General features: G+C 42.1%; 1 protein-coding gene across 1 annotated transcript in view; it reads right to left on the reverse strand.

Moving 5' to 3' along the window:
* Window positions 1-12,159, reverse strand: part of DDX1 (DEAD-box helicase 1) — a 33,750-nt gene extending 21,591 nt beyond the window's left edge. Inside the window, exons 1-10 of the mRNA XM_030844455.2 lie at window positions 12,046-12,159; window positions 8,989-9,040; window positions 8,619-8,682; window positions 7,591-7,620; window positions 6,517-6,613; window positions 4,377-4,424; window positions 2,629-2,712; window positions 2,311-2,394; window positions 1,866-1,942; window positions 1,225-1,297 (exon numbers count right to left, since the gene is read on the reverse strand). Coding sequence (XP_030700315.1) covers window positions 1,225-1,297; window positions 1,866-1,942; window positions 2,311-2,394; window positions 2,629-2,712; window positions 4,377-4,424; window positions 6,517-6,613; window positions 7,591-7,620; window positions 8,619-8,682; window positions 8,989-9,040; window positions 12,046-12,061 — 625 coding nt within the window. The 5' untranslated portion in view covers window positions 12,062-12,159. The remainder of the gene's footprint in view (window positions 1-1,224; window positions 1,298-1,865; window positions 1,943-2,310; window positions 2,395-2,628; window positions 2,713-4,376; window positions 4,425-6,516; window positions 6,614-7,590; window positions 7,621-8,618; window positions 8,683-8,988; window positions 9,041-12,045) is intronic.
* Window positions 12,160-20,470: the final 8,311 nt, after the last annotated feature.

The raw sequence follows: 20,470 nt of genomic DNA on the forward strand, positions 1-20,470 counted from the left end.
CTGTTGAACTGATTCCCAATCAGGCTCCCCCTGCACACCCCTCGTTCCACCACAACAGCTCTTTGTCAAGCTCATTAATGATCTCCACTTGCCAAACACAGTAGTTCTCATTGCTCATCCTTCTAGGCTAGACCCGTCATCAGCACTGGACACAATCTGATCCTTCCCTCCTCCTTCAAAAGCTTTCTTTACCTGAACTGCACGACCTCAACCTCTTTTGGCTTTCCTCCTCATTCACTTCTGCTGGAGTCTCCTCAACTTGCCAACTTCTAACCACAAGAATACCCTGGGCCTCAGATCTCTCCTCTTCATTACCTACTCTCATTCCCTAGGTGATCTCATCCAGACCTATGACTGGATCATATATAAGCCAATAACTCTCAAAGATGTATCAATATCTCCAATTCTGATCCCTCCCCTGAACACTTAACTGTACATTTAACTACTTACTTGATTTCATCACTCAGATGTCTAATAAGTATCTCAAACTTAACTTGCCCCAAACAGAACTCTTAGCATCCAACTGGTTCCCTACCTATTGTCACCACCCAGTGTTTTCAACAAAGCAGCCACCACAGTGATTGTACTGTTAAACTGTTAAAGACAGACGATGCCAATTATCTACTCAAAACCTAATGGCTTCCAATCTCAGTCAAAATAAAAAGTTTGTATCATAGCCTATAAGGTCCTATATGGCCTGGCCTCACCACCTCACTGACCCAAGATTCTACGACCCTCCCCCATGCTCAGTGTTTTCCAGACCCACTGGCCTCCTCACTGTTTAAATACCCCAAGCACGCTTTCATCTCAGGACCTTTGCAATTACTGGTCTCTCTGCCTGAAATACTCTTCCAAGATATTTCTACTCAAATGTCACCTTCTCAGAGAAGCCTTCTCTGACCCCCCAGAATGCTCTCCAGCCCCTTACCCGGATTTATACGCTCCCTCAGTGCACTGTTCCCACCTAACACATATATTGTCTGTCTCTCCCTATCAGTAGCTAAGCCCCACAAAAGTGTACGTAAATTTATCCAGTCCATTTTCTGCTGTGTCTCCAGCACCTACCAGCATGCCTGGCACACAGCAAATGCTCAATAAGTATTTGTTCAAAAGAAAGGCAGGGAGGAAGAGAAAGAAGATTGAAGATGGTAAGGAAATTTTAAAAAATCACAAGTAATGAATATCATATATACTCTCTAACAAAATGGTCCCTAGAAAGCTTACCATTTTTGGAGAATTTGACATGCCCTTTATCCATATCTAGGTAACATCCAATGGTATCATGCATAGTGAATTCCTAGAAAACCAGAAAGTCAAGTGCTGTTAATAAAAAGCAAAATTGAAAATAAGGTTAAAAGGTCAAATACAGCTGCATCCACAGTATGTGTTAGTGTTGCATAATACTTCCTTAAAATTCTAACGTAGATTTAAAAAATGCCTAGTATAGCGTATCATATATAACAGTAGAAGCATCAGACAGACTTTTTAGCATCAACATGGTATTAAGGCTCCTGCACATTACCAGAGATGTCGGCTACCAGAACAAGTGTATTTAGATTTAACATGATTCAAAATAAGAAATGAGAGCAACACAAGTATTAAAGTCAAAGCCAAAATCAAAAGAGGGTGAACACAGAAAACAAAGTAATATGCTTTGGAGGGGCTAATAAATGGCATAAAAGAAAAATATTTTTCTCATTTTGTAACATTTCTTCACTGAAGTCCCAATCTGAACTTTCCGTGGAAAATATTCAGAAAATTCACTTGAATTTCACAATCATTTCTATACCCTCAGTCATGTCATGAGTGATCAAGTATGCAAGAAAACTTACTAACACTATGATTCAGTCATTAGTACAACTTACCTCTCCATAATTATCAAATTGTTTATTGTGAGATTTCTTTCCTGTTCCACCAAAGCCAAATCCAAACTTGTCAGTACCTAGATTTTAAAAGTGTTTTATAAATGTGGTAAGAATAAAGTTAAAAGTACCATAAAAGTTCATAAGTTGAAGATATTTTGAAGCACCTACACAGTATTGTGTGGTACATATTAATGCATACTAACTTTACTGACTTCATTCATACCCTTACCCTTATTCCTCCTGCTTTTATGATGTTATAATATCTATTTTTTGGTACTTCAAATCTTTCTTGGAACAAGGAGGGTATAGGTAAATATTATTATTTCCATGTCTCTAAATATAAACTTTGTATGCTTAAGTTTACTATTTTGCTCCCCACTAAAATAAAATGTTAAAAATTCACAAATGTAAAACAACAAATTCAGTTTATTTTAGAAACACTTACCTAGGTCTAGGGAAGCCTGCATAGAAGACCACCCAACTCTGCACAATCCTTGGTCATGACAGGATACTTCATAGTAGTGTTTCCCTGCAAGGGCAAAATACTTTGAGATTTTTATAAATTATACACTTATGATTCATTTACCATGTAGCTACTTTCCCACTGTTTCTAACAATTTGTATCTTCCAAATGAAGAATGGTAGATCTTCCTGTAACATTAAAAATCTTTTCAGATCCTCGATTCAAAGCTACTTTAAAGAAAGTTCACGTATTAATACATCACCCCAAAAGTTCAGACAAGTACAAATGTTCTTTAAATACCTTTCGTTAATCCTTTAGTAGCTCTACATCCATGCCATTCCTTTACTTCTCTGCTCTGACAACAAAGACCATCTGACCCAATTGCTGGATTTGAGAAAAACACAGAAAACCATGTCAATACAGATTACATAAATCACGCATTCTGAAATAAGGATCGTTCAGTCTCACTGATAAGATAATTCATTACTTGGTGCAATGTTCCAGGGACTGAGACTTGCTGATTCCTGAAGGATAGCAATGTCTTCCCCATGAGTAGCTGCCCTCATTCAGCCCCCGGAGGGCGGTGGCTTACGTTGAGGACTAGTCTCTCTACTGTTATCTATTGGCTAGGACAGGATTTTACCACAACAATTCTAAAAAGGCATCAACACAGCACCTAACCTGACTTGTACTACCGCAGCTGCATCACCAACACACGTTTAGACAACTATTCTCTAGAGTCCTTTAAAGAAATGGATACTAAGGATGACGCAGCACCCACTCATCAATACTTGTTGCTCTGACTTTATGCCGAAATTAGAGCTTGAGTGAATGCTACACTAAAAGAAAAACAGAAACTCTGGCTTGTTCCCTAATCCGTGGATCCAGAAACCATAAAGGGAAAGCAGGAAAAGCCTGAACAAATAACCCTGTAGCTGTTATTTGCTAATATTAGGGCTCTAAAAGATGAAGTTCTATGTTATACATCATAGTCAGTCATAGTGCTTATTGGTGCTTTTGGGCGTTAAGTAAAGCATTTGGCTTTTGTCTGTACTGGAAACTATAACTTCCGTCCTGATTCAGGCTTGCAAATCATACTCGCCACCTGAATGTAGAAGAAATGTTTCAAAAAAGCACCTCGGCACACACTTCCCTTCACTTATAAGAAATTCAATTATTTATTCAAAGTATAAATTCTTATTCATATGGGTACATTATATAAACCTCTGAACTTTTAAAAAAGTTCTCTGACAAGGGTAAATCATAAAAATTTTTGTATTTAAAATGCTTTATGCATATATACATATATAAACTTTTACATAAATTAGATATCACATGGTAGAGAGCAGCAGCGTGGGGTTGTTTGTTTCTGTCATGATTCCTCAAGGCCCATTTACCTTTCTCTGCATCCTGATTTTCTTACTCATGGACACCTGGAGAAAATTCCTCCAAGTCAACTCTGCAGTTGCGACTTATTCTTCATAACAGCTACACAAGTCCTTGGATACACCCCAATCTTTGTTTGCCATGCTAGCAGTATCGTTTACTTTACTGGCAGCTTTTATCATTACAGATAATGTGGCATCAAACAGCTTTGAGAGTATATTCTTACATACTGGCACTTTCATTCCAATGAGCTTGACCTTCCGGGAATATATGTTTTTTCAATATTAACAGGTAACGCCAAACTCCTTTCCAGAGAGGCAGTAATTTGTAAGTCGGTTATCCCCCTTTTGGATTCTTGACAATCAGACGGGTATAAAACAACATTCACTGTAACTTTAATTTCCATTTCCATGCTACCTGTAAACTTGACCTTTGTGTGTTTACTGCCATTTGGATCTGGTTCTCCTGTGAACTGCCTATTCACATCCTTTGCCCATTTTCCACTGCCTGCTTATCTCTTTCTTACTAAAACAGGTGACACTTTATCTGCCATCAGCACAAGAACCCCTCACCAGTTTACAAGGATTCTTTATCTTTCCTCAACATTGCATTAAAAACAAGTTTTTGAATCACAAATGTGCTGCTAAAATCTATCCACTTACCAAAAGCAGATCCTCTGTCATATGGGTTCATTTGCCATTTGTTCAGCACTAAGCAAATTAAAACAAGAAAAGTTAACCCCAAACAAACATAATTTAAAACAGTCTACAAAAAGTAAAGCAAATATTTAATATTTTATATGGTATCTTAACTCCTCTAGTTCCAATATGGTTTCACACACTATTTGGAATGTACGATTAAAATTGCCGCTGTTTTTATTAAAGGCAAAACTGAAACTGAAAACTGAAACAAGCCAAAAATAATAGTCACTGGCCCATCCAGGGCAACCTCTTCTGCTCACGTGCTTCAGTGCCTTTTTATTAGATGGCACTGATCTTTGTCATAACTATGAAAGCATTAATAAAATGAAGTTCTGGTGACTTCAATCATAACGAAAATAACCCACCAACGTATCAGAATCTAATTATCACTTTATCATTATTAAAAGAAAAGCAAGTCCTTTATTTTAAATAATTCATAAGTCACAAAATCTTTTCCTCCTCACTTTTATGGGATCGGCATTTTCCTTTTCTAAAACATCTTAAGAGTCTGGATAAGCAAAGAATCACAATAGCTAAAGAGAATGCTATGTGTTTTCAAGCCCAATTTCCACCCAAGGTAGAAATCTTTTCTAGATTATTTCTGGTCAAATGATATCTATCATCTGCTTAAACACCTGGAATGATGGAGAAGTAACGTTCTCTTGAGGGTCTCTATCCATTGTGGGCTCAAACAAGCTACTAGGAATTAAACAGTATTTTCTAGAACAATTATTCTCTCTCCAGGTCCCAACAATGATTTAACAATTATACCACCTCCCTTTTTAATTTGTTTCTCCATGTTTAAATATCTAGCTTCCTTACTCCTAATAGGACATGATTTTTGGAACTGCAACCATTCTGGTTATCCTTCTGTGGAAACAGATAGGATCCTTCTCTTTCATCACTCTCTCTGATAAATGATGGTTTATAGTTGCTACAAATTCTGAGACTACTTTTAAACAGACTAATAGTCTAAATAGTTCATATCCATTATCTCACAATTCATTTATAAATGAGTTGATTCTACAAACTATGTAACATTGTTACTTTCAACTACTGAGAAGAAAATGTTGATATGCCAGCTCACTCCACTTAAGCCTGCAATTTTGTCACAATCCTATTTTGTATCATGAAACAAAAGTGACTTAAAATATAACAAAACCATAGATTACTCAAGATAGAATGGAATTCACAAAGCATTTAATAAAAGCAACAAAATTTAAAGATGAAAAAACTAATGTAAGATTGTTCATGGCACAGACAGGACCAGTCTCCCTGGAGATAGGACTGAAAATAAGAAACTGACTTTAAAATGTACACTTTACATTTCAGCCTCCTGGGCTCCTTCTTTCTTATGTTAAAGGAAAATGCATGCCTCTTTTCCCTGTAGAAGGCAATATTTCCTACCACCATGGGTTTATACTCTATCAACTATTTGTAAAATCTTTCCTTAATGCCTTTGTAAAATACTGTACCAATTTATCTTCAATATTATGCATAAAGTTATCAGGCTAAGAAAAACATTAAAATAACTAAATATAATTTCTAAAATGTCAGTGTTTTCTCAAAGACAACACTGTTAGTATCTTAGGAGGGACAATCTTTCAGTGTTTATGCTCTAAATAGGATGACATTTAGGATGACATTTAGCATCCCTGGTTTCCAGGGCACCAAATGACAATACCATCCCCCGGATATTGACAATAAAAATGCACACTCAAATTTCACATCTGGGGCTTCCCTGGTGGTGCAGTGGTTAAGAATCCGCCTGCCAATGCAGGGGACACAGGTTCAAGCCCTGGTCTGGGAAGATCCCACATGCAATGGAGCAACTAACCCCTTGAGCCACAACTACTGAGCCTGCGCACCTAGAGCTCATGCTCCGCAACAAGAGAAGCCACCGCAGTGAGAAGCCCATGCACTGCAACAAAAGAGTAGCTCGCCCCACCTAGAGGAAGCGCGCACACAGCAACGAAGACCCAACGGAGCCAAAAATAAATAAATAAAATTAATTTATTAAAAAAAAACTTCACATCTGTAAATGCAAGGAATGAGAATTACTAATTTATACAAAAGGAAATTAATAATATGCAAAAATTACCTGAAGCACCAGTTTTAATTGTCGCTTTTCCTTTTTTGCCTTCTTGTTGGTCTTTCAGAGTTTCATAAACTATCTGGATAACTGGAATACTGAAAGCCTAGCAAATAAACAAGAGTTCTCTATATTAGCATTCAGATATCAGTGACAGTTCAATAATCAATATAAATTACAAAAATCATGCACGCACCTTAAATAATGACACACATTCCTGAGCACTGCTCCAATTTGCCCAAACCCAAAATACCAGTAAGATAACAAGAGTTGACTGAATGAAGGAAATAAGAACCAGCTGATAGCCCAAAACAATAAACAATCGGGACCCACAGAATGAACTAAACTAAAAAGGGTAAATATTATTCTGACAAACCGTTTCTCTAGTCTAGGCCAGCAAGAGGTCAACCTCTATTTGCAACTTCTTTATTACTAGAGCCACTGCATTAAAATTCAGAAGTGAGTATAAATACTAAAGATACTGTAACTCTTCCTCCAAGACCAGTTTTAAACTATATTCTTAAAGCCATACTCTTATAAATCTTATTTCAGAATGAGCTGGCCACAAAAATATTGTTCTCTGTGGCAAGCAACCACTTTTTACATTTTGGAAGGAGGGTACTTGATTAAATACTTCAAAGTAAAAACCACTGTTCTAAGTTGCTTTAAAAATCAACTCTTACCGGCTTCCCTGGTGGTGCAGTGCTTAAGAATCCGCCTGCCAATGCAGGGGACACAGGTTCGAGCCTTGGTCCAGGAAGATCCCACATGCTGTAGAGCAACTAAGCCCATGAGCCACAACTACTGAGCCTGTGCTCTACAGCCCGCGAGCCACAACTACTAAGCCCACGTGCCACAACGACTGAAGCCCGCGTACCTAGAACCCGTGCTCCGCAACAAGAGAAGCCACTGCAATGAGCAGCCCGTGCACCGCAACAAAGAGTAGCCCCCGCTCACTGCAACTAGAGAAAGCCCGCGTGCAGCAACGAAAACCCAAAGTGGCCAAAAATAAATAAATAAAATAAATTCATGAAAAATAAAATCAACTCTTAAAAAGTAAGTCAATTTAAGTTTATTACTTACACCAGTTTTTCCACTTCCTGTTTCTGCAGCCTAAATGAAAAAGAAAAAAAGTTTAAGTTGTCAGTTAAGGAAATCAAATTAATGTGATACCATGTAGAAATCTTTAACAATTCACAAGCTACCTTTATTTCCACAGTGTCTCCAGATTATTAAGATTTCCTCATTCAACTTTATTGCCAATCTTGCCATTCCTCTTCCATTCCCTCAAGAATCTGTTCTCCCTTTTCTTTTCCCATTGCTACCATTCAAATCTAAACCCTTATTATTCTAACCAAGATTATTATAAAAGTATCCTAACAGTATCTCATGTCTTAGAGCTACACTACAAGCTGCTATCAAAGCAGTCTTCATAAAAACACAATTCTAACTGTGCAACACATCCCTAGTTAAACACTTCCAATGATCCACACTGCCAACAAACACCCAACTTCTTTAGCATGACACTGAAGAAAGGGCACAAGTAATCTGACCCACTGTATACTTCTCATCTTATCTCAAGTTACACTCTCCACCCCAGACACACGTATTTTATGCTACCATCGAAGTGAATTACTCTGGGATCATATCCTGCATTCTCCTATTCACGGTTTTTGTTGATGTGCTCTCTACCTAGAGAGCATTTCTCCTTTATCTTCCCTTGTCCAAAATCTACTTCTTCCAAGCAGAGTCCTTTATGATTCCTCAAGCAGAAGGGTAACTGGACCCCACCTGAATCTTTTCATACTTTGCATCTCTCAGGCAGGTGCCACATTTTCCCTTGTATGACATTTATCCATGTACATGTCTTACTGTGCTACTGGGTTGAAGCTTCTGAAGGGCAAAGACTGCATTTTATTCACCTTTGTGTTCCCCACAACTTGTACCTAATTACTTTGAATGCAGCATAGGTAGCTTAAATGTTTGTGAATAAATAAAATTAATTTGGTGAAAATACCATTTTTAAGCCTATGGAGTTCTTAAAGTGGGTCATAACAGCCCCAGAATTGTGTTTCCCCAGCTTCCAACGACCTCACCACATTTAAACATACCATAAGGACATCACCTCCTCCTAGGATCAGTGGGATGGACTCAGCCTGGATATCAGTTGGGAGACTAAAAGAATCATATTTTGAAGAATTTTAGTTAATTAAAAAAAAAAATCACCTAAGCTAATTAAGTCATGTTAAACTATAAACCTAAAAGAGAATTTTATTTGGTAAACACAACCAATCTTTTTCAGCTAAAAATATATCAACGTTTAGAAAGGAAACTCTATGATTTAAAGAATCACAGGAAAAAACTGAATTTCACTTACCCAACTGGGCCCAAAAATATTTGATAAAAACACTAACCACTATTTAAATTGAAAAACATTGTTGTCACAGGTACATTTAAGCTTTTCAAGATGGAGGTACTTACAGCCAATCCATCTCCTCCACAGCTTGAGCAATTTCAGGCATAACACCCATCTCTGCAAACAAAAATTCATTTTAAAAACTACACAGACTAAACTTAAATCATATTGCTCTTAAAATTACTGTTCAGTGGGGAAACAGGTTTGAAGCATAGCTCAGTTACATAGTATCTGTTGAGTATAAATTTTGGAGAAAGACTTGAGTTCAAGTTCAAGCTCTCACTAGCAATGTGACCTTGGGCAAGCTATAAAGCTATTTCGTCACACAAAATGGAGCTAATATTGCTTATGTTGTAGGAATATGGGACGATTACAGATAATCATATGAATGCATCCGGCACACAGTTATCACTCAGTACATAGCATCCACCAGTGAGTGTTTCCTCCCTATGACTGGTGAAAAATCTGCCAGAGTTGGAAAGTTCTAGACCAGTACCATGGTTGTTTCACCTAGAGATAATGTGGAAATCATGTGCCTTGACTCTTTGAGGACCATGCGAATACCCTCAGCGATCTGAGAAAAATGAATAGGCAAGTAGAGAGAGCCCACATTTACAGGCAGTCATAATCAAAACTCTGGCAAACTGAAAAGGGAGGGGCTGCTGGTGAGAACTTGGGTTAACTGGAAATGTCAGCTGAAGAACTACTCTGTTCTTAATTGTTCACATGTTTAAGTAATTTACATCAAAGTGAATCCTAAATGAATAGATCGGGTTATTTCTGATTGGATTTTGAAATTTTATCACTTCTCAAATGAACTGTAGAGGGTATACATGGAATAGTGAGTTGTATTACTTAAATCTCCTTTCAAAATAAGTGATCTTTTAAGCCTGCATTTTTAAAATGTAGCTTTTATTATTGTTATCTTTACAAAAGTATATATTTCTATTAAAAAATGAACAACACTCAAATATACCCAAGCCCCAGAGATAACCTATTTGGAAATTTTGTATTTCTTGTAATCATTTGTGAAAAGGCATAAAATAAAACTACAATCCGGGCTTCCCCGGTGGCGCAGTGGTTGAAAGTCCGCCTGCCGATGCAGGAGACGCGGGTTCATGCCCCGATACGGAAAGAGCCCACATGCCGCGGAGCGGCTGGGCCCGGGAGCCATGGCCGCTGAGCCTGCGCGTCCGGAGCCTGTGCTCCGCAACGGGAGAGGCGACAACAGTGAGAGGCCCGCGTACCGCAAAAAAAAACACAAAAAGCTACAATCCACTGCAACAGTAGCTTTTTCTTTGTATCAGGTGAGAAAACACATACTAGCAATTAACAATAGATACAACACTAACATTTTGTATAGTAAACTAGTTAATATAAACATTGATGACATGGGAAAGGGTAAAAATCTTTTTCTTTGTATCAGGTGAGAAGACACATACTAGCAAGTAACAATAGATACAACACTAACATTTTGTATAGTAAACTGGTTAATATAAACACTGATGACATGGGAAAGGGTAAAAATCTTTTTCAGAAAGGCAGGCTCTCCTACCCCTAAATCTCTTCAGAAAAATCCACAGATTGCAAAACTACTCAAGATCAAAAGTTGTATATCCAAGCTGACCTTTTTAAAAATTGCCCCCATTCAAGTCTACGTGTATTCTCTCTCCTACAACGCAAATTGCTTAAAAAAAGGGAGTGATGGTCTTCAATATGCTTCATACAGAATACTGCAAGCAGAAGCTGCTTGTGAAACTATTATATTGCAAGCAGCAACCACAGACAGTTTTCAGCAAATTCCAGGCAATTTCTTGTTCCATTCTGCTCATGTTTTCTGCAGGTTTGCTTTGAAACCATGTATTCTTTAAACAGAACATTTTTAACGCTCAGAAGAAAAATAGGAATATTCATGCTCTTTAATTCCACTTTTGTCTCTATTTCACATCACAGACTCTTCTAGTCCTTTACTCTAATATTCCTGAAATCTGTGCATGACTCCCAAAGAAGTGAACCTATAAAATGACAACCTGGAACTGCTCTACACACCTTGGCTCTGAAATCTTGTTTGAGGAGAGAGCTGGGGAAACAAAAACAGCTCCCAGTCTGAGCAGATTTCCCCTTGCCTATTATGAAATGCAACTAAAACAATCGGAAATCCTCTCTCACGACTAAAAACTTGGAATTCCTAATGTTCTAATAGGAGAAAAATGAAGAAAGTACAATACTCTGTTATATCTGAAGTCATCTTAATAGATTAACAATATTAAAAGATAGTAGGCCTAAGTTGATACATTTATTGCTGTATAACATATGTACGACTTTTAGTCTATAAGGCTTACTGCAACTTGTAAAACTGTGGATGTATAAAGGAAGGATGATAAAGGAAAAGAGAAAAACAACTGTCGGGTTAGGTAAGCCACCTAAAATTCCTGTTTGGAATAACGGAGGGCATCAGCAGCAAATAAACGATTTTCAAAATCTGTGATGAGCTGGTGTGTACGCGGACGAAAATGCTTTCCCTTTGGCTTAGATATTCAACGTTACTGTTGATATAATAGAGCTTAACCACAAATAAATATCAGGTTTGTGCCTGGAACTTTTAGTTTTGGAAGGGCCTGAAAAAAAATAGATGCAGGATGGTCATTTCCAACTGACCCCTCCCCGCGCCCTGCTGCTTCTCGACCAGGCCAAGCCCCTATCGGGCGCGGACAGAAAAGGGTTCCTGAGCACCACTGCCACGTCAAAGAGCAAGAGGCCGGGGCTCCGAGAGCGGCCGCAGCAACGCCACCGCATCGTTCTCGCAGCCCCGGGTGTCCCGGCAGGACAGCCGAGTGAAGGGTGGCTGGAAGGAGAGAAAGAAGAGAGCGAGCACGGGGAGGCCCGGCCCGGCCAGCACCTGGAGGGAAAGGCTCTCCCTGCAACACCGAGGCGCACCGATCGGGCCTCTCGCACCGCCACTGATCAGCCCGCAGTGCGGGGACCGAGGGGACAGCTTTGGACAGCTCCCTCCTGTCCCGCGCGGCACCTGTGCGCCCCCGCCCCAAAGGCTCCCCTCCAGCCGGCCCAGGGCCGAGGCGTGCATCGGGCCGCCCGCTCCAGCCCCAGCTCCGCAGACGCACCGGAGAAAGCCGCCATCTTCGCCCAGTCCTCCGCGTCTCAGCTCGCGCTCCCTCCCTCCGAAAGGACACGCGGCGCGGTAGCGGCCGGCGCTTCCGGCCCCCTCCCCCGGCCCGAGTGTGCTGCTTTCCAAGTCCCGGCAAGGACCCAGCTCCAAAAGAACTGTTCCGACCAAAGAAGAGACCCGCCGCGGACTCCTCGGCGCGGACCCAGTTCAGCTGCCCCTTGCTTTTCCTAAGTAGCCAGGACCCGTCATCATTAGACGGACTCAGAGTTACCTTTTATGTAGAGCATGCTACGTGTCATCAGGAGCACTTTTGCACATGCAAGGAAGCAGACGTTACGTGATGAGGGTCACACAATGGCCCAGACAGCAAAACTGTGCCATCTCTCCTGCCTCGCTCAGACCCCGCAGGCTCTCAAAGATAAGCAGGGCTTTGTGGTGTGTGAATGACCTGGAGAGAACGTACCGAATTCATCGCCCAGAAAACCAGCGCTAGTGAGCGCCTGGCACCCAACAGTCATTTACTAAATACTTTTGACCGATTTCGGTCTCCCAGCCTCCCTTCCCCGGTGTTTGATGGAGTATTGATAATTTCACATTTATTTGACGTCCTTACAGTTTGACTCTTCTCTTTGCAGAAAGATAGGAAAAGTAAACGAATGTTTAATCCTGCCAACAACTCTGTCAGCTTGTATTAGCATCTTTAGACGAAGATACTAAGTTTCAGGAAAATTAAGTAACTTATCTAAAGCCATATATAGCTACTGAATGGCAGCGTGGTCTCTGAGCCACATCCGCCTAACTTCAGGGTCCATGCTGTACCTCATGTGTAGCCTGCCCCAGAATGACATGAGAAAAGTCAAACCCTCAGGCAAGATGTTTTAGGTGGACTTAGAACTACAACTTTTGTAGCCATACTCCCTGCGTTTGAATTCTAGCCCTGCCATTTGCTAGCTGTGTAACCTTGAACAAGTCTGGGCTTCAGTTTACTCATTTGTGAAATAACCATGAATAATAGTACCTATCTTGAAGGATTGGTATGAGGCTTGAATAAAATAGGTAAAGCACCTACAACAGTGCACAGCACGTGGTAACAATTTATGTGTTAGCTCTATTATTATACTATTAAATGTAATAGGATTCACCTAAAGTTCCAACAAGGACAATCACTCAGGCCTGCCTGCAGCTTCGCACCTCCAGGGGGCACCATTCACATTATAGTCTATATTCTCATTATATTTTGTATAAATTTATATGTGATACCCCCTGAGAGTTAGGCAATGTAGCAGTTCTGAATAGATGCCACATACGCCATATTTTTCCTCTCTCAAGGGACAAAGCATTTTCCAGGGGACTACTCAGAGAACTCTTGATCTCAGGAGTTTGCGAAGCAAAAGGCATGCTATGAGAAACTGTGACTAGAAGGCCTCAAGGCAGCAGGGCAGGAAAAGAGCCAGAGGGAAGAGAAGCCAGCTGTAGGAGCAGACCACTCTTCCAACAACTGTGGGGAAACCCAGGGCTGACTAGACCTGTGGAGAGTGGACTTGAAGCTCTCTTCAAAGGGAACATGCCCAGGACTTCCCTGGTGGTCCATCGGTTAAGACTCCACACTTCCAATGCAGGGGGCGCAGGTTCGATCCCTAGTCGGGATCCCACATGCCATGCAGCCAAAAAAAAAAGGGGGGGGAGAATGTGCCCAAGAAAGCTGCCTGGAGAAGCTAAATGATGCAGCAGACAGACCCCCAAAGGACCCTGTTTTATTCATACCTTTTAACCAGAGGACAGACATCACCTGCTTCATGGAAGTTGCATTTGGAGGATACCAGCAGAAGAATCTCCAAGAAACCAACAAAAAGTACCCCTGAGCTAAAAAAAATCGACCTTGGGCATTATTGAGCCAGAGAGCGCCAGATTCAGATCACAAAGGCACCAGCCAAATAAGGGTGGGTCTCCTCCTCCCCAAGGGTCGGAAACAACAGCTAATGGGAGAGGGGAGAGCAGAAAAGAGATGGACTGCATCCTTCACCACATTGCTAAACTGGGGAGGGAGGAAGCTGCTGTCATTTTGGTTAAAGTTGTGAGTTATGATCATGACACTGGACCCAACAGTTTAATTACAGAAATGAGACTATAATTGTGATGAAAATAGCTAGGCAACATTTCGTTACCTGGGAGTGACCAGAAAAACTCTGGAAGAGGCTGGAGACTCCGTCTAGGTCAGAGGAAGAAATAGTCTCTAGAGAGGGTTTCAAGGTAACATAATGTTTTCTGCTCATCCCCTATCAAGTTTAGCTTATTTAGTAAATATAATACGAGAGAGATATAATACCTTCAATAATGTGAATTGGGATATAATGTGATTGGCTCCCCTCTTCGGCAGGTAGGACAAGGCCAAGCAAAGAAGTGGCAGGCAACCCCTTCATCCAACCAAGAGATAAATGATGGGTGTCCCCAGTCCAGTATCCTGCTGGTCCATTCTGCCCAAAGCAGGCTGATTAAATGGGCACATACTATCCAGGGAGACAGTCCTGTAATCCTTGCCTGGCTCCAGAAACCCACCTACATAAATCATTAGGTAGGAAGACAACCACCACTAGGTGGCGCCAAACTGCAGTTGATCCCGGTAAAGGTTGAAAGGGACGTAAAACTCCCAGCTGGCACTTTTCCCTGGACATTTACTTCTATAACCTCAAAATAACCCAGTATCTTATTGGGTTGGGTAATTGGACCTTTTGGACCCATAGCCAATCACATATGGTGGAATTTTGCTGTATTATCCATACACCCAGAGAGATGTGTGTTATGTGTTGAATTTTCAAGTAAGCTGTACTTACTAGGCCACTGCAGACCAGATGGATTTGCAGCTACAAAGTCAGGCCTACGAAATAGGTCCTTGAGATACCCAGGCCCTTGAGAGTATACAGAGGATTTCCTTAAAGAAAAAAAAAAAAAGGAAAGATCTGACTGGAAGATACCCTTTGTGCTCTGGAATATGGACATGGTACCTGGAAAGGCAGTGATGAGCCTTGAAGATGAAAGCTTCATGCTAAGGCTATTGAAGCTGGAAATAGGAGGAGATTGGATCCTTGATGGTGGTGGTGAGCTACCAGCCCAGCTCTGTCTGCCTCAAGAGCTCTTGTGGCTGGAGAATGCATTACGTAGTTGAACCACTGTTAATTCTCTCTGGCTCACCACCCGACACATACCCAACAGGTACAGAAAAGAAAGGAGATGAGACATTCATCAGTATAGATTTTGTGTAATGAATCACTCCGAAAATGTTTTCAAATGTTCTAGAATAGAGCAATAAGAAACCTATCGTGGCTCCAAGATGGAGGCGACCTTGGCTTGAGTCATGAAGACACCTTCAAAAACAACCCTTGAGGAATGGCGGTCCAGTGGTTAGGATGCCATGCTTCCACTGCAGGGGGCACAGATTCAATCCCTGGGCAGGGAACTAAGATCCCACATGCCAAGTGGTATGGCCAAAAAAAAAAAAAAAATCACTTGAATTAAAAAACAAAAACAGCCCTATGGTCATTTCCTCACAACCAAAAATGAAGATGAAATGTGCCATATGTAATGGAGGAAGTGAGCCTGAACCCAGCCCAGGGAATATAATTCAAATCAGGTTGTTTACTTTGTCCTTTCATTGGCACCCAGCCACACTCCCCAGTCCCTATCCCGGCTCCTTCTGGGCCCTTGTTCCTAGCTCCTAAGGATCCAGCCACCACCAAGAGGGAAGCTGCAAGAGAGAGTTGTTTTAATGTAAAAGAAGTCAATTAGAAAATGCAATATCTTCATTACGTAGCTCCCCACAAATCCTTCCTCACAATACATAATACAAACCCACTCATCATGCCACACAGGTAACTGCAACTTATCCCTCCTCAAAGGCTCCCCAGGAAGTTTGCCCTCAGATCTATGTCTTAGGAGAACAGAGAACTTGGCCTCACCTGCTCTGGATCTTGAATCCTGCTGTGAGCAGATGTGGCCAACCTTCCATCAGGACACCCTCTCCACTTTGATACAGCTCTTGGTGGGTAAGACTCCTGGTTCCATCTTCCTCAGGACGGCACACACCAGACCCTCCAAGTCTAACCTCCTGCTTCCTGCCAGCATGTACCCTTGGGGTCATTTTACCCTCCAGCATGTCAAACTATATAGAATTCCTTGGGGACTCCCTGGCAGATGAGTGGTTAGGATTCCGTGCTTCCACTTCAGGGGGCACATGTTCGATCCCTGGTTGGGGTGCTGTGCAGCACGGCCAAAAAAAAAAGAATATTAGAATTCCTTGCATACGGCAGGTTGCCTCTCACCACTGTGTATTTCCAATGCTGTTTCCTCTCCCCAGAATAGCCTTCCCCTGTTAGTTTCACTTATCTATTGCTGAGTAATACCCCCAAATGAATACAACGACCAATTTATTGGTCATGATTCTGTGAGCCTGGAATTTGGGCTTTCTCCACACGGCCAACTTGGACCTTCTCACAGCAAGATGAATCCCAGGGAAGACAGACTTCCTACGTGGTAGCTGGGTTTCAAGAGGATAGGGCCCCAAAATAGAAAGCCAAGGCTGCCTATCTCAAGTCAGCTGTGGAAGTAGCCCAGTGTCACTTCTGGCAGATTTTATTGGTCAGTACAAGTCACATGATCAGCACAGCCCAGACTCATGAGGAGCAGAAACAGGCTCTACCTCTTGATGCAAGGAATGGCAAAGAGTGTGCTGCCATCTGTTGTATACCACGCCTCTCTTCTTGGCAAATTCCTAATTATTATTCCGATTCAGCTAAGCTGGCAACTTGCAGCAAATCCTGCTCTATGCCAATCCCTGGCTAACAGATACTGCTAGTTTGCCCCGATGTTTATTTCTCTTTTTCCTTAAATTTCTGACTTTAAGCCAGATGTATGGCTTCCCAGAATAAAGACTCCACTTCCTAATCCCCCTGGTGGCAGGGCCGTATGCCTGTGTTCTGGCCAGTGGCATATAAAGAGAAGTGCCCTTAATGGAGCTGGTGCATCCTTCTTGCTCTTGCTCCTTCCTCTTGCTGGAACAGGGATGCAATGGCGGGGGTTTGAACAGCCATATTGGACCATGAGAAGAAAGCCACGTACTGAGGATGGCAGAACAATACGAGAGAAGTAGCTTGAGTCCCTGGCACCAAGCAACACCATATCAGCCAGAAATGTGACTCTAGATTTCTTACATGAGCGAGAAATAAACATCTATCTTCTTTGTTTTGGGTTTTCTTTCCAAATGACCAAACCTAATCCTAATTTATATATACCCTCCATTAGCTATCTATTGCTATAGAACAGTGACCCCAAAATCTAGTGACGTAAAACAGTGAACATTTATTATCGCTCACACCTCTGTGGAGCAGGAATTCAGGAGCAGCTTGGCTGGGCGTGTCCTCTCAGAGCCATTCTTGCTGTTGTAGTCCAGCTGCTAGCCAGGTTTGCAATCATCTGAAGTCTAGGGGCAGGGGCGGGGTGGGGGTGGGGAAAGATCAGCTTGTAAAGGTCACTGGCTCTTACGACTGCGTGGCAATTAGCAGGAGGCCTCTGTCCTCCACTTGGACCTCTTCCAGGGCAGTCTGAATGTTCTCATGAGATGGTTGCTGACTCCGCCTACACCACCCCCCTTTGCCACCGAAACCAGTGATCCTAGTAAACAAAGCAGAGTGGGTGATATCTCTTACAGCCTAGCCATCCATGTCACACTGCCACTTCTGCCATATCTCATGGGTCACAGAGGCCTGTTCACAGGCATGAGACACACACACAGGCATTTAGGGACCAGCTTAGAGACTGCCTTCCACACACCCCTGCTTCCCTAACAGACCCCTTATTTGTTCAAGTAGCAGGTGGCAATCCCTCAACATCAGGAAGAAGCCTGTTCATCCTCTGGGGTAAATCATGTTCCTTCCGGACCAGCCACTGTTGTCCTTAAGTTTGTAGTTGGCTTAGCCTACCCTGTTTTTCACAGTTTACCTGACTCAGAAAGCAGTCTGGAGACAGCGAAGGCTCATGTTTAAACATCCTCTTTTTTCCCTCTGAATCTCCTACAGCTTCTGAGCTGAGCAACAATCATTGAATTTTATGCTTTTGTCAAAATAAGCTGTCAGAAACGGGTCCAGATCTATTAGAATGCAACATCATTCTCGCTGCCCCAGTGTTCACCTTACGGTACAGGGACCAGAGAGAGCCCAGCAAATGGACATAAATCCAGAGATCTATAATTCTCTACCCCCTGAAGAAGTGGCCATAAAGTCCATCACTCCAGATATATGGGAAGCAGAAAACAAAGGACACACGGATGAGTTTCAGAGGGGCTGTAACACAGAAAAAGAGATCTTACTAACGGCGTCGGTCTCGTTATAAGCAAGCCAGGCAGGGACATGATTTATCGCTGGGTGCTGAGTAGCCCGCAGGCATGAACATCACTCCGACCCCCCTGCCCGCCAGCTCCTGTGCTGATCAGCTCCTGCCAGCGACGCCAATGGCTCGTGGGGAAATGGCTCCACACTTAGAGTCTGAGCAGGAGAACACGGCCTGAAGGTTGTGGGTGTTCAAGAACAGACTCTGCGCCAGACAGATGTCCTGAATCCAGCTGCCCAAAATCTGCCAGGACCCCTGAGTTCCATTACCTGCAAAAGAGACCCATTTTGCACCTGCACCCAGGGTGCAGGCTTATTTTCTCAGCCCCTCTCCCCGGGTCCTTGTTTTACTGCACTTCCTTCCTATCTGTGAAACTGATCACTTGTTAACAAGGTCTGTGATTTTTTTCTTTACTTTTTTTTTTGTGTGTGTGTGGTACGCGGGCCTCTCACTGTTGTGGCCTCTCCCGTTGCGGGGCACAGGCTCTGGACGCGCAGACTCAGCGGCCATGGCTCACGGGCCCAGCCGCTCCGCGGCATGTGGGATCTTCCCGGACCGGGGCACGAACCTGCGTCCCCTGCATCGGCAGGCAGACTCTCAACCACTGCGCCACCAGGGAAGCCCTTTTCTTTACTTTTTTTGGCCACACCACGCGGCTTGTCAGATTTTAGTTCCCAGGCCAGGGATCAAGCCTGGGTCCTCGGCAGTGAGAATGATGAGTTCTAACCACTGGACCACCAGGGAAATCCCCAAGGTCTGTGAATTTTATCTGAAGCAGACTGAAACAAGACCACTTGCTATATTTAAAGAAGGAGGGGGTTGATAAAAAGGGTGGTCAAGAATTCTTCAAGGGCTTCCCTGGTGGCGCAGTGGTTGAGAGTCCGCCTGTCGATGCAGGGGGCATGGGTTCGTGCCCCGGTCCGGGAGGATCCCGTATGCCACGGAGCGGCTGGGCCTGTGAGCCATGGCCGCTGAGCCTGCGCATCTGGAGCCTGTGCTCCGCAATGGGAGAGGCCACGGCAGTGAGAGGCCCGCGTACAGCAAAAAAAAAAAAAAAAAAAGAAGAATTCTTCAAAATGATTTATTCATATTGACAGACCCAGGGAGAAGATAAATCCATCTTCCTGTGGAATTCAATGTTCCACGGGGCCAAACGGAAGATTTTGGTCTGGAGTTCTGGTTTTGTATTTCTGTTTGTTTGTTCTTAATAGCTGAAACAATCAGTCTTTATCATAAGCCTGACATATTTTTTTCAGTTGCCTTCATAATAGAATTATGAAGTTCAAATAACAATTATGCAATTGCCAGGGAAAATCCAAAAATCTTTTTTCCAAGACAAATATAGGTTTTATATATATGTTACTTCAGTGGGCAAAGTCCATGTTGATGGGTGACAGACATTCCGGGCAAAGTCCATTCTCCAAATCTTCACAGTTAATGACAGCTTTGCTGTTCATACTCCAGGTGCATCAGGCATATAGCTAAATGATTGATAGATTATAGATAGATAGGACAGCATCCAGAGTGTATTGAAAATAGCTCATATTTGAGAGAGATTATCTAACAGGCTATTTAATTGCTCTGAGGCATATGCTTTGAGTTCCTTTTGTTGCAGCTCTGTATCTTTTTGTGAAGTCATAACAGAAAAAAGAGGGCCATCAGAAAAATTATCTGCTCCAATTTTTTGTATTTTACAAAACTACATTTGAAAAGAATATCCTCTTTGATTTTCAGGTTCTCTTAACACAAAGACCTATAGGAAAAGTTTCAATTTGCGTTTACTTAGCCTAGGTTAAAATGAAAACATGCACAGAGCATATGTGACACATTTGCTCTCCCCAATCCCTTCTACATGCTCAGAACCCTTAGCAAGAAATTCACAGTCTGGGTAGAAAGCAGTTTCCTTTAGGGAATCAATACCATCCATTTTCTTTCAATCTTTGTATGGTCCCTGTTATATTATGATCCCGAATTGCCATGTTTTGTGTTTTAGTCACTCATATAGATCTTCTTTAATCCTTTCAGATATAGCTCATAAGCAA

This window comes from Globicephala melas, chromosome 12 (genome assembly GCF_963455315.2).
Source record: "Globicephala melas chromosome 12, mGloMel1.2, whole genome shotgun sequence".
Classification (NCBI taxonomy): Eukaryota; Metazoa; Chordata; class Mammalia; order Artiodactyla; family Delphinidae; genus Globicephala; species Globicephala melas.